Source organism: Strix uralensis, chromosome 1 (genome assembly GCF_047716275.1).
Source record: "Strix uralensis isolate ZFMK-TIS-50842 chromosome 1, bStrUra1, whole genome shotgun sequence".
Taxonomy (NCBI): Eukaryota; Metazoa; Chordata; class Aves; order Strigiformes; family Strigidae; genus Strix; species Strix uralensis.
In genome coordinates this window covers 44,497,200-44,509,280 of record NC_133972.1, presented here as the reverse complement: position 1 = coordinate 44,509,280, position 12,081 = coordinate 44,497,200, and the positions used below count along the sequence as shown (strand labels likewise).

General features: G+C 39.9%; 1 protein-coding gene and 1 non-coding gene across 2 annotated transcripts in view; one reads left to right on the top strand and one right to left on the bottom strand.

The window, feature by feature from the left end:
* The window catches only part of COL1A2 (collagen type I alpha 2 chain), a 41,842-nt gene extending 41,403 nt beyond the window's left edge, over positions 1-439 (top strand). Inside the window, exon 51 of the mRNA XM_074864260.1 lies at positions 22-439. Coding sequence (XP_074720361.1) covers positions 22-168 — 147 coding nt within the window. The 3' untranslated portion in view covers positions 169-439. The remainder of the gene's footprint in view (positions 1-21) is intronic.
* A 10,508-nt stretch (positions 440-10,947) lies between these two features.
* On the bottom strand, positions 10,948-11,021 carry TRNAN-GUU (transfer RNA asparagine (anticodon GUU)). The gene has a single exon. It is a non-coding gene; the product is annotated as a tRNA-Asn (tRNA).
* Between the last annotated feature and the right edge of the window lie 1,060 nt (positions 11,022-12,081).

Genomic DNA, 12,081 nt, shown 5'->3' with positions numbered 1-12,081 from the left:
GTAATGAATCTTCTCTTGCAGAGAAAGAACAATGAATGGGGCAAAACGATCATTGAATACAGAACAAATAAGCCATCTCGCTTGCCCATCCTTGACATTGCACCTTTGGATATTGGCGGCGCTGACCAAGAATTCGGTTTGGACATTGGCCCAGTCTGTTTCAAATGAACGAACTAAAATTAACTTAAAGCCTCTCCCAAATTATTCTCTTGTCATTTCTTTTTATAATGAAAGCTGACTCCTTCCATTTCTTCTGTTCATCTACTTGCTTAAACTCTGGGCGAAAGAGAAGGAGAAGAATTGATTGGAGCATTGTGCAATGAAATTTAATTCAGCCCCAAAAGGACTTGGAAGTCTTTCAAGATTTAACACCTTGCTTTGGGAAATGTCAACCTTTGTAAAGAAAAAAAACCAAAATAAAAAATCATGAAAGTTTGCACCACTTGTGGCCTTTGAATATCTTCCACAGAGGAAGTTTAAAACCACAACTTCCAAAGGTTTAAACTACCTCATACACTAAATCAAGTGTGATCCACATCTTTTGTAGGTACTTCTCTATATGATCTGAGGTACTTTCAGTTCCACTCAAAATACAGTGGTGCTAATTGCATTATTACAGAGTATCTTTCCAATACTTGAACTTTGATGGTGCTAGTAGCATTTAAAGTATCACTTCTCTGTTTCTTTGAAGTCTGTCTCAAAACTTAGAATGTCCTGTCTCACCCGCAGCTTAAGCATGTGGATCATTTTTCCTCATCTTTGTCCTCTTCCTCCAAATTCAGGTGCTCCTGCTTTCAAATCTCATTTCCATCTTCTACAATGGGTAAAAAAAAAATTCATCATTTCTCAAAAAAAGAAAGAAAATGTATTTTGTATATGTGAGATGTTTAAATAAATTGTGAAAAAATGAAATAAAGCATGTCCAGTGTTCCAAAAGAAACTATTTAATGAGTTAAGTTAATTGCTTAGATGCAGTGGCAGATATTCATACCCAGAATTTACAATACATTTGCATTACTGCAAATAAGATACTGCATATCTTAGCCCATTGCTGTAAAACATTTGCTTAGAACATTCAAAGACTGCCTACAACTGTCTACTTGACTCTTCATTTCAACACCTTTTGAAAAGTCCACAAGAAATTCAGTAACTCTGTGCCTCATAGTATGAGAAATTAAGAAACAGAAATATGTCATTCCTTTTTTCCAAATGCTAAGCAGGACTAATGGCTGAAAGAAGGATCATCTTCTCACTTAAAGGTAGAAGGAAAACGAAGCTTCTGTCTCACGCTTGGAAACAGAAAGCTCCTTGATGTTGAGAAAGCTGTGCTGGCTGATGCTGTGCTGTAATCAGCAGAACCGTGCTTGCACGCTTTTGAAATGATGTACAAAAGTCCACGCAAGGAATCTCTAAATTTAGTTGTCTTGTCAGGGTGATCAGGGTTTGTTAGGGCCTTACAGCTTATTCAGTTCTGTGTGAGACACAGAACTATCTGCTCTTGATAACCTAATTTACTATCACAAAAAACACCACGAGAAGCAAAAACTGTTCCTATCAGAGGCTGTTTAAGAGACCGCTACCATACAGTGCTTTTCTGAAAACCCTAAATGAACTGCAATTCCAACATCTGTGGTTTTGGAACTGGGAAGGCGCTTGGGAGGACACACAAAGGACCGTGAAGACAACAGCAAAAGCAGGTAAGGAGAAAAGCTGAGACAGGTTTAGTCAGCAGGAAGTCAGCAGCTCCCTGAAGGGAAGCATGAAGTAAAAGGTCCCTGTAACCTGAAGAAAGCACCACTCCAAAGGTTAGCAGCTGAGAGTCTGAAGGCAGCTCCAAATAGTGCAAGGAGGAACAAGTACTAAAAACTGTTTCTTTCTAAAGAAAGTTTTTCATTCTTGCTTGCAATGAATTGATTAAGGAAAAAAGGTCAAATATCAAAACATGGCCCTAAGTGCAGCTGTTATGTGCCCACAGCTGTGTGCTGAATTAGTAAAAGGGGAATTGCCGTGATAAAATATAGCCCATCTTTTCTTAAGTGAGTTAAACATACTGCAGGTAAATACCTGAAAATTTATTCATTAGACCATGATGATTCTTCAAGTGTTAATATTTCAAAATACAATTTTTGTTGTTGTAAAAAGAAAATAATTAAATGCTTTAAAATGGTAAGAGTTTATTTTCTCATGTAGGTTATCTACAAGCCAGGACGTTTCTACAAGGACCGAAAAGATGAAATTACATCCCTCAGTCTATGTAACCCACTAGGATGTATGCAAAGGTTATTGCTAGGACTGGGAGGTGGACTATTGCACCCGGGCAGGGGCAAAAAAAACAGAGTTAAAGTAACACTTGAGGTTTAGAAAAGAAACTACAAAGGGCAAATGCTGTCTCTTTTGTCATCTTCTGATTTTTCCTTTGCTCTCTGTGATCTGTTCCACAGCACATCCTGCTAGGCAAAGAACAATTTCTTTCTACCAGCCCATTGGTAACATCCAAATTCTGTGTTTTCACACCTTTGTCACAAAAGTGGACTTATTTGGAAATTAAACCAGAAGAAATACATAGCGCCTATCTCACCACTTCTAGCCTCATTTGCACTGAGAATATACTCAGTTTGGCCTGCAGGTTTTGAGCTCATCAGAACTTGCTGCACAATCAAGTATTTTGTTTACGCTGTGTACAATATTGAAGAAACTGTCTTTCCTCTCAAGGATCATAGCTGAAAATAAGTGAGATGAACAGCAGACAGGGCAGGGAGCCGTCATAGTGACTAATTTCAGGAATATAAAATGCTCAATAAACTTCTGCTAAAGTGAGCTTAATCACCTTTGGGAGTGGTCTGCCTCCCTGCAAGGATTATCTCTGGAGAATTTAATCATCAGCAGGTATGCATGAGTAGTAATGCAACTAGACCAGTAGCATAAATTAGCTAAAACAATAGGGTTAAAATAGATTAAAGTTTGCATTGGAACAAGAAAGAAACCTGGAAGGAAAGAAAACCAGCTGGAGTAACTAAGCGAAAGATAAAGTTTGCAGCAAGCCCTGGCTGTACTGCATAGGAAGAGAATTGCTGGAGAAGCTGCATGGAGCTGGGTAGAGAGACTAAGGACCCACTGACATGCACAGTGCTCAGTTGTGTAAATGAAAGTATTGCACCATTCAGACTATTTTCTTCCCTGGAATCTGTGGGACATCAATAAATGTGTCCTGTCTACCTCTCTGTCGGCTCTTATGCCATCTCCCTGGGAGATGAACAGAGACTAAAAGGTTCCTGTCAGTAGGTGCTTCAAATTGCTGCAGCTGGAGCCTCTGGTGCAAATATTTCTTCCTGTAAAGGAAGAAATCTTACTAAAAAGTCTTCAGAAGTGTTTAAAGTGCCTCTGCATGTATGGACTGGGCTTGCTACATGGTGTTCTTGACACCTGAATTTTACTAGTTGTAATAGGCAACAGCTCTTGGGTCTGGTTTGCACTTTTATAAGCACATATTTCCATAAGCACAATTCCCTCTGTCAGCCTGTGATCCCAGTATGTAGGGGAATCATTTGGATAAACAGGAATCAAACAAAACAGCAGTTGCCAGGGGGTGATAAATTCGGTCTCCCCTTTCCCTGCTCCCCTCGATCATAACTTGCTCTCCTGGGCCCAGTGTCAACCCAATAGATACTGCTTCCCATTTCAGCAGTCTCAGCTGGCAGCACACTGGGATCTCTGTAGCATGCGCTTTTGCATGAACATGGCACAAGTAGGTAAAAATTAGAGGTGACGAGAACACTGTAAATTCAACCAATGCAGAGCAAAAAGAAACTCAAAACCTGGAAAGCTGTTGTAGAAGGGACAGTTGTAACTGTGCAGGCTGCTTCCCTGGGAAGAGAATAATGAGCCACTGACAATTATCTTAATGATCTGTGTTTATCAGTTTAAAATATGAATACTGTGCTAAAGACCATGGATAGACAAATTTCCTTTAACACAAGTAAGTGACAAAACAACATTAAAAGATTAACAGATCTACACTTCAACCACACAGGTTTAAGTTGCATCTTTTTTGACGTGACTTTTGATTAGTCTTGCTGTAGTGCTTAGTGGTTTCAGACAGGTTCTCCTACAAGCTGCCGTCCTACCACCCAGTTGATGAGGTGTTCTACAGTATTGGAATCATGTATACCAATTTCAAACAATGAGATAATAGCAAGTTTGAATAAAGCAATTCTTAGACATACTGCCAGAATGAATCTCTAATTCATATAGCTTTACTCACACTTCACGCCAAGCTCATTAAAAAACCTGCTAATATTATGTATTCTTCCCTGTAAAACTCAGATGCAAAATGAATGCAATCTACAGGAGCATAAATTAAGATCTTCCACAGAAATTACTGTGTCTAAAAGAAAATATGTCTATTTTTATTCCACCACTCTTAGGCTGGAATAAATCTGTCCTTTCCTAGAAAAAAGGTGGTTGAATACAGGTATTACATGAGCAAAATTTCCTAAACATGATTCCATGTTTAAGTATACTCTCTAACTACTCATGAAATGATGATTCTCATTAAGCCAAATATAAGTATCAAAACAAACAAATACAACATCATCCTGAGTACCATCATACAACATGTGCGGGACAACCAGATGATCAGGCCCAGTCAGCATGGGTTTATGAAAGGCAGGTCCTGCTTGACCTGATCTCCTCCTACTACAGGGCGACCCGCTTATTGGATGAGGGAAAGGCTGTGGATGTTGTCTACCTTGACTCTAGTAAGGCCTTTGACACCGTTTCCCACAGCATTCTCCTGGCAAAACTGGCTGCTCGAGGCTTGGATGGGCACACGCTTTGCTGGGTAAAAAACTGGCTGGATGGCCGGGCCCAAAGAGTTGTGGTGAACGGAGTTAAATCCAGTTGGCGGCCGGTCACGAGTGGTGTCCCCCAGGGCTCGGTTTTGGGGCCACTTCTGTTTAACATCTTGATGATCTAGACGAGGGGACCGAGTGCACCCTCAGTAAGTTTGCAGATGACACCAAGTTGGGTGGGAGTGTTGATCTGCTCGAGGGTAGGGAGGCTCTGCAGAGAGACCTGGACAGGCTGGAGCGATGGGCTAAGGCCAGCTGTAGGAGTTTCAATAAGGCCAAATGCCGGGTGCTGCACTTGGGCCACAACAACCCCCAGCAGCGCTACAGGCTTGGGGAGGAGTGGCTGGAGAGCTGCCAGTCAGAGAGGGACCTGGGGGTGTTGATTGACAGCCGGCTGAACATGAGCCAGCAGTGTGCCCAGGTGGCCAAGAAGGCCAATGGCATCCTGGCTTGGATCAGAAATAGCGTGGCCAGCAGGGACAGGGAAGTGATCTTACCCCTGTACTCGGCACTGGTGAGGCCGCACCTCAATTACTGTGTTCAGTTTTGGGCCCCTCACTACAAAAAGGACATTGAATTACTCGAGCATGTCCAGAGAAGGGCAACGAAGCTGGTGAAGGGTCTGGAGCACATGTCGTACGAGGAGCGGCTGAGGGAACTGGGGTTGTTTAGTCTGGAGAAGAGGAGGCTGAGGGGAGACCTCATTGCCCTCTACAACTACCTGAAAGAAGGTTGCAGAGAGCTGGGGATGAGCCTCTTTAATCAAGTAATAAGCGATAGAACAAGAGGGAATGGCCTCAGATTGCACCAGGGAAGGTTTAGACTGGATATTAGGAAGCATTTCTTTACAGAACGGGTTGTTAGGCATTGGAATGGGCTGCCCAGGGAGGTGGTGGAGTCCCCATCCCTGGATGTGTTTAAGAGTCAGGTTGACATAGCACTTAGGGATATGGTGTAGTTGAGAATGGTCAGTGTTAAGTTAATGGTTGGACTAGGTGATCTTCAAGGTCTTTTCCAACCTAGACGATTCTGCGATTCTGTAAATCTGAGAACATTTGAATGTCATTTTGAACACAAGCACTTGAAATAGATATAATTAATTCCAATAATTATTGTCAACACCATCTTAAAACAGATATATTTTTTATTTTGTCTTACTGCTTTCAAGCTACTGAAATTGGTTCTTTGGGTGAAATGAAACAAATTTTCCCAAAAGCCAATTCTTAAGACCCTTAACAGCAAGAAACAGCAAGAGCAGTTCTCCACCGTTTGCACACGCATAGTGCACCACCTATTGACCTACACACTAATTACCAGCCCCTGAAGAGTATTTTCCTAGGGTTTTTTTCCTGAATTCACTGTCATGGTTACTATCCAAATCTTCTGAGCTGCCTGTGGCCAAGAATAGCCCACGGGCTAATTCTGCAAAATATCAGCATCACAACTCATGTTAAAAATGTATTAGCTTATCAGAAGAACATCCATCCAAACCAGGAAAGCTCCTGGTCACAAACTGGAGTCTCACTCAGGGTAGAAAAGACTCAAGACAATAATCTTAGTCTTTTAGTTGTCAGGTTCTATGAATCTGAAACAGAAGATGCAAATTCATCTGATTAATAGCTCCCCAATAAAGCAAATTCTAGTTAGCATGCTGCCCGTAACTCACCTCTCAGTCTCCTGCAGCCACCTCTGTGCAAAGATACTGCCGTTAAATGGAACTCTGTCATTTTAGGTATGCAGTATATTTGGTAGTGATCTGGAACAGGTCAGAGCAAAAAGAATTTAATTTACAGTTCTGCACTGCAGAACTGTGTTCCTTCTCTTCATCCAGACCCACAATACTGCTGTGAGGTTTGTAAGCACACAAGTGGCAGAAAGGAAGGAAATTGAAGATGGCATCTCACAGGTGTCTCTTTCTTCCTCTCTATCTTCCTGACAGATCACTAGATGCTTACTCAGCTCCCATGGTCAGGGCCTTAGACTTTGAGCATACCCTGTGTTTTCAGACAAGAAAATTGGTTGGAGAAGTAAAACATTTATACCACCTCTCTTTCTAAGCAATCCATTTACACTGGAATCACTCTGGACTATGTAATTATATCTAAATCCAGGGCAAGGTTTCAACTTTGTCCTCCTGTTGTCTGCCTGCACTTCTGGAAAGGTTAAAAGTTATTTTTGCAAGGCAAAAAGAGCCTTGTCCTGAAGCGTAAGTGGAAGCCATTAACAACTGCACCCACGCTTGAGTAAATCACTCACAACCCACTAAATTAGCCTTCAGACCTCACGTTGGGACTTGAGCATCAGCAATTATGCTTTACACAAATATACATACAGGTTTAGCATGAAGTTCATAATGGGGGAAAATGGTAGCAGTTTGAGGTGAGAATGGGTTTGGATGCCCTCTCATCACTGATGGAGGGCAAAAATTTCCTCCACAAATTGCCACAGCAGAAGTCAACCAACAGGGCTATTTCAGAAATACCACTATTTCAAGACTCTTACCATGAAAACACACCAGCTGTAGCATTTCTTGGGTGTCTGATATGAACAACCTCTGCATCAAGTTCCTGAAGCATTAACTCCACGGTAGGAGTGAAGAACATCTTTCCTCCATATTACAAAGTCAGAATAGGAGAGAATCAGGCCCTGACTTACTGTCTGCAAAGGCAGGCAATGGCACAGCCCTCGTACTTCTATCATCGTGCATCTTTTTTCAGTTTTCACTTCAGAAACCAAGAAAGGGATCTTTGATCCCATGTCTTGAGGTTTAACTATTTTGCTAAAATTCAAACTATCCAGGAGAGCAGCATTTCCTCAGCCTATTCACACTCTTTCAAAAAAAAATTTAGATTACCTGAAGATTGACAGGAACAATAAGATGTCTGAGTAACTAAAAAACCTAGTAGTAATAACTAGATGTTACAATTATTGTAAATATTAATTATATTAATCAATTAACCATTTAACTACATTTAATTAGGACATTATTGATTAATGCTGGTATTATACCATTAAATAGCAATAATGACCTATTACATAATGTGATAATGAGAAATTTCCCATTAAAAAACAGAATTTGTTTTCAGTTTTTTGTTCAAGTGGTTCTACCATGTTCATGACTGTTGGAGGAATATCTGTCCCTTCCTTCTTTCCACACCTTCTTCCATCTTTAATGCCAGTATGGCAAACTATCTCACCCTGCCATCTCTAGTTCTACGCTTAAATTTTTTTTAAAGTGGATTCTTCCATTACCCCACCACCATACACAAATGCTTTTTGTACTCTTCCCAGAAGCAGTAAATATGGTCAGGTTCTTGGGCCTGGGCAAAATCATGCAATAGCCTAATTGCTGAAATAATGTTCTCTACTTAGTGATCTAAAGGACAGGGTTTTGTCTTCATGAAATCCTCCCTCCATAATGATTATAGGTTTTTCTGGGCAATTTTGTTCAAAGGGGTTTTCCACTACCTTTTGATTAAGGTATTTAGCATCTCAAGGTGTTAGTCTCAGCTCCTGATTCCCTAAAGAATCATGAATCATTTACTCCCCTGAGAGTAAATTCTCTACACGCCTAGAATATGTGTCAAGAAGAGTCACCCACACAGAGCCTTCCTTAATTTAGGCAAAAAGCTTTTCATGTATACAATTGTTTCTGGTTGATAATCTTTTTCACCTTCTTCTTAACTTCTATCTTTCAGCATTTAACAGGGAATAAGACTAACTCTAACTCCTCAGCTCAAAAGAACACCCATGGCTACTATTGCTGTACCTATCTGTGTACCGTATTTGGTTTACCACAGTCATCTAAAATTTCAGTTCCTACAGAAGCTGCACATATCTGAAATGATTGGTTCCCCAGACTCTGCCACGAGATCCAAAGGACTTCTGATTTTTCTTCTGAAGAAGAGCAGAGGGCAAACCACATCCATGCAGAGCACCTGCTTCACAGTACACAAAGAGTAGAATTAAAGTCTGTATCATCTTCATCTCCCTCAGCTACTTTCATTTGCAAATAGATACAATCGGTCCTTTGAACTTTCTCAGTTCCATATTTTGTTCTGGGGTACAGATTTCAAATACTTTATTTCATACAGTTCCTGTAACTTTTGAAACTTGTTTTAGTTAGTAGTCTCCAATTTGTTGAATATCTTAAGAGTTAAGGTTAAGAATTCCTTCCCTGTGCAAGACAAGCTGGTGGCTTGCACCTAGAGATGACAATGTCCTTGGCTGGCTCCAGGTGAGAGGAACTAACGTTTCAGCTCCCTCCTCCTGAGCTGGGATGCCCTCAGCTCCTTTGTGAGTATGAGCTCTTTGTCTCTCCTGGAGATTCAGGAATGACATTCCTACCCCCACCCACCCCCCTGCAGGTTAACCATTAAATATGCATTTTGACAAGCATGTCCAATATTAAACAATACTGTTTCTAAGACCTTGCTCATGTTTAAGACAGTGTTTCTCTGGCCCTGTATACAATGCTATTACCATTTCTATAGCCCTTACTGTTCTCTGTAGATCAGGATCTCACAGATCACTTCTTTGTAATAAGACTTGCGTATCTATTCCAGGTGTGATCACCTTGTTAATAAAATTACAGGCCAATGACTGACCTTTGGATTAACTGAGTTTCTCTCTCACCTTCTTTCCAGGTCCATATCAATGTTCTTATCTTCTCCTTATCCTCTGCTTCAGAAGATTAGTCTATAAACCTGTTCTCTATGTTAATTTTACATAAATACAGCAGAAATGCCATATGCAACAACTCAGTAGCTGTTTTCTGTGGGCTTTGTCTAAACAACTCCTTTACTTTGTCACAAACATGATAGTGCACTGTTCAAACAGAACATGAAGAACTGATTCCTATTGACACTTTCATTTACTTCGTAACATGGTTTAATAGATATTTTAGTTAAACTTATAGCCTTTTACCATCTGAAGCTCTGAAATTTATAATAGCATGATCTTCTAAAAAATAACAATTTTAAACTTTTATCTGATATGATCTGGATCAAGTTTGTTGAAAAACAACTGGGAATACTTTTCCGTTTTCAAGTTGCTTTGCACTCTTCTGCCACCTTGAGGATATAGAGCCATCTTCTGAAAACCAGAAGGTGTTTTAAGACTGGTGCCTTATTTGTAGAGTGGAAACCCTCTGTCAAAGCCAACAGACAGACCAAAGATCTCTTCTGGTTTTATTAGCTGCTCTTTTGCACCTAGATCAAGGCCAGCATTTTTTCTTGGCTCACCTCTTTACCAGCTAAATGTCTGCTTCCTGCTCCCAAGTAGATAGTATGCTAGAGTTTTTGCCTTCAGCTTTGAAAACAGCATTTTGATTGCCTCTTACCTAGTATTTAGATCCTTACGCTCCAGCACTGTAGAAAGGAAGACATCTCAAAAAGATTAAATTCTTGTACATACCATGAAAACAGGCAGATGGGCAGTGGAGAGAGCCCCATCAGTTTTTCCTGTGAAATAAGGGCTGACTCATAAAGTGATAAAGGATATGGGCTTCAGTGGTTTCACTGCATATGGATTTGTTCTGGTTTTAGGGTTTAGCAATTATTAAAGTGTGACATGCACAGGAGATTTAAAGCTAGAAGCAAACATTAACAGCTGTCCTGCAGATTCCAACTCAGCAGGCTTTTACACGAAATTTCCGGAACTGGCATGACTACTCAGCTATCTGTTAAGTCCTAAATGACAAATCTTTACTAAGCCTAAGGTGCACAGTAGCCCATGTTGATATTTTGTATATATATGTTTACATTTCAAAATCATAAAAATACATAGAGCTCACAGCAACACAACAGAGCACCATACAGACAAGCAGATATGACAGAACAATGTGAGCCCTAAGGAACGCTCTGTAATATTCTGCTTAAATTAAACTATTTCTATGCAATTTCATCTTTAAATAATGACCCATGGAAATATTTAATCTGTTAATCCATTGCCGATACTTCAGCAAACTAGTGTTTTAATGAGCCTGATGTTAACAAAGAATTTGTTTTCTAAAGTTGCATAGAATGATTTGGGTTGGAAGGGAACTTAAAGACCATCTAGTTCCAACCCCCCTGTCATGGGTGGAAGGAGGCACAGCCGTCTCTGGGTGGGCTTGAACCACCAACCTTTCGGTTAACAGCCGAACGCGCTAACCAATTGCGCCACAGAGACTCCCTAGTTACAATTATCTTCAGAATAAAAAACAATTTTCTTTCTTAAAATAAAATTACCTTCCTGAAAACATTGATTCCAAGTAGCAGAGATACTCTGCACTGAATCCTACTATATCCTAGAACTTTCAAACTGAATAAACCTTACAACACAATGTTTCATTGTAGTTGACTATTTCATATAGGGTCTAAGTAAAAACTACTCAATGGCACCCTGCAAATCCCAGGAAGAAATTACAATGGAAAAATAAGTAAGATTGTTCTTATTGGAGAAATTGTACTGGGTGGCAGGGTCTCCCTGTTAGTAGTGAGAAAAGAGCCTTCTCCAAAGGCTTGATCTCTCACTATCAAAATCAATGGATAGGGATATTTTCCTCCCTGAACCTCAGTCAAGCATGCCCAGTTCCAACAAATTACAAACTCATTTAAAGAAATTGGGGAAATTAGCATAATTCAAAAGATTCAGAGTTACATCAAGTTCAGTTAGAAATTACCTTCTTGAGATACCTTTGTAAAAACTGTCTTCTTCAATTTCTAATACAGCTCGGTTTTCATTCCTCAAAGGATATTACATAATTAAGTGTATAAATATCACTTTCTTGGAAAAATCAGAGTTGACAAGACATTTAATGATTTCAAAAAAGTGTATTTTTTCTCTGGTGTCCATAACAGAAAATTACAATTTTTAATTCACAAATAAAGCTTCTCATACTTTGACTTCTTCATTTTAGCTTTTGTGTCATAAACTAGTCACACCTTCACATTTTTATATTTGCTTTTAAGTTATAAATTCCATAGCTTGTTCATAGCTCATTCTACAGTGAAATATGTGCCACTTCTACAATCACCAAGTTTTACTGCCTGAAATATTGTTGGATAAGCAACAGCAACTGAGATCATGAAGGGAAGGATGCTGAATGACAACTTAAAAGATGCTCTGCAGAGCTGGGGTATTCTCAGTGGCCAGACGATGGAATTGCTGTGCACTCTCCCTCCAACAGCATTAAATAACCTAGTCAAGTATTTGCTAATCAACATAGATATGTTTAATATTTTACTTT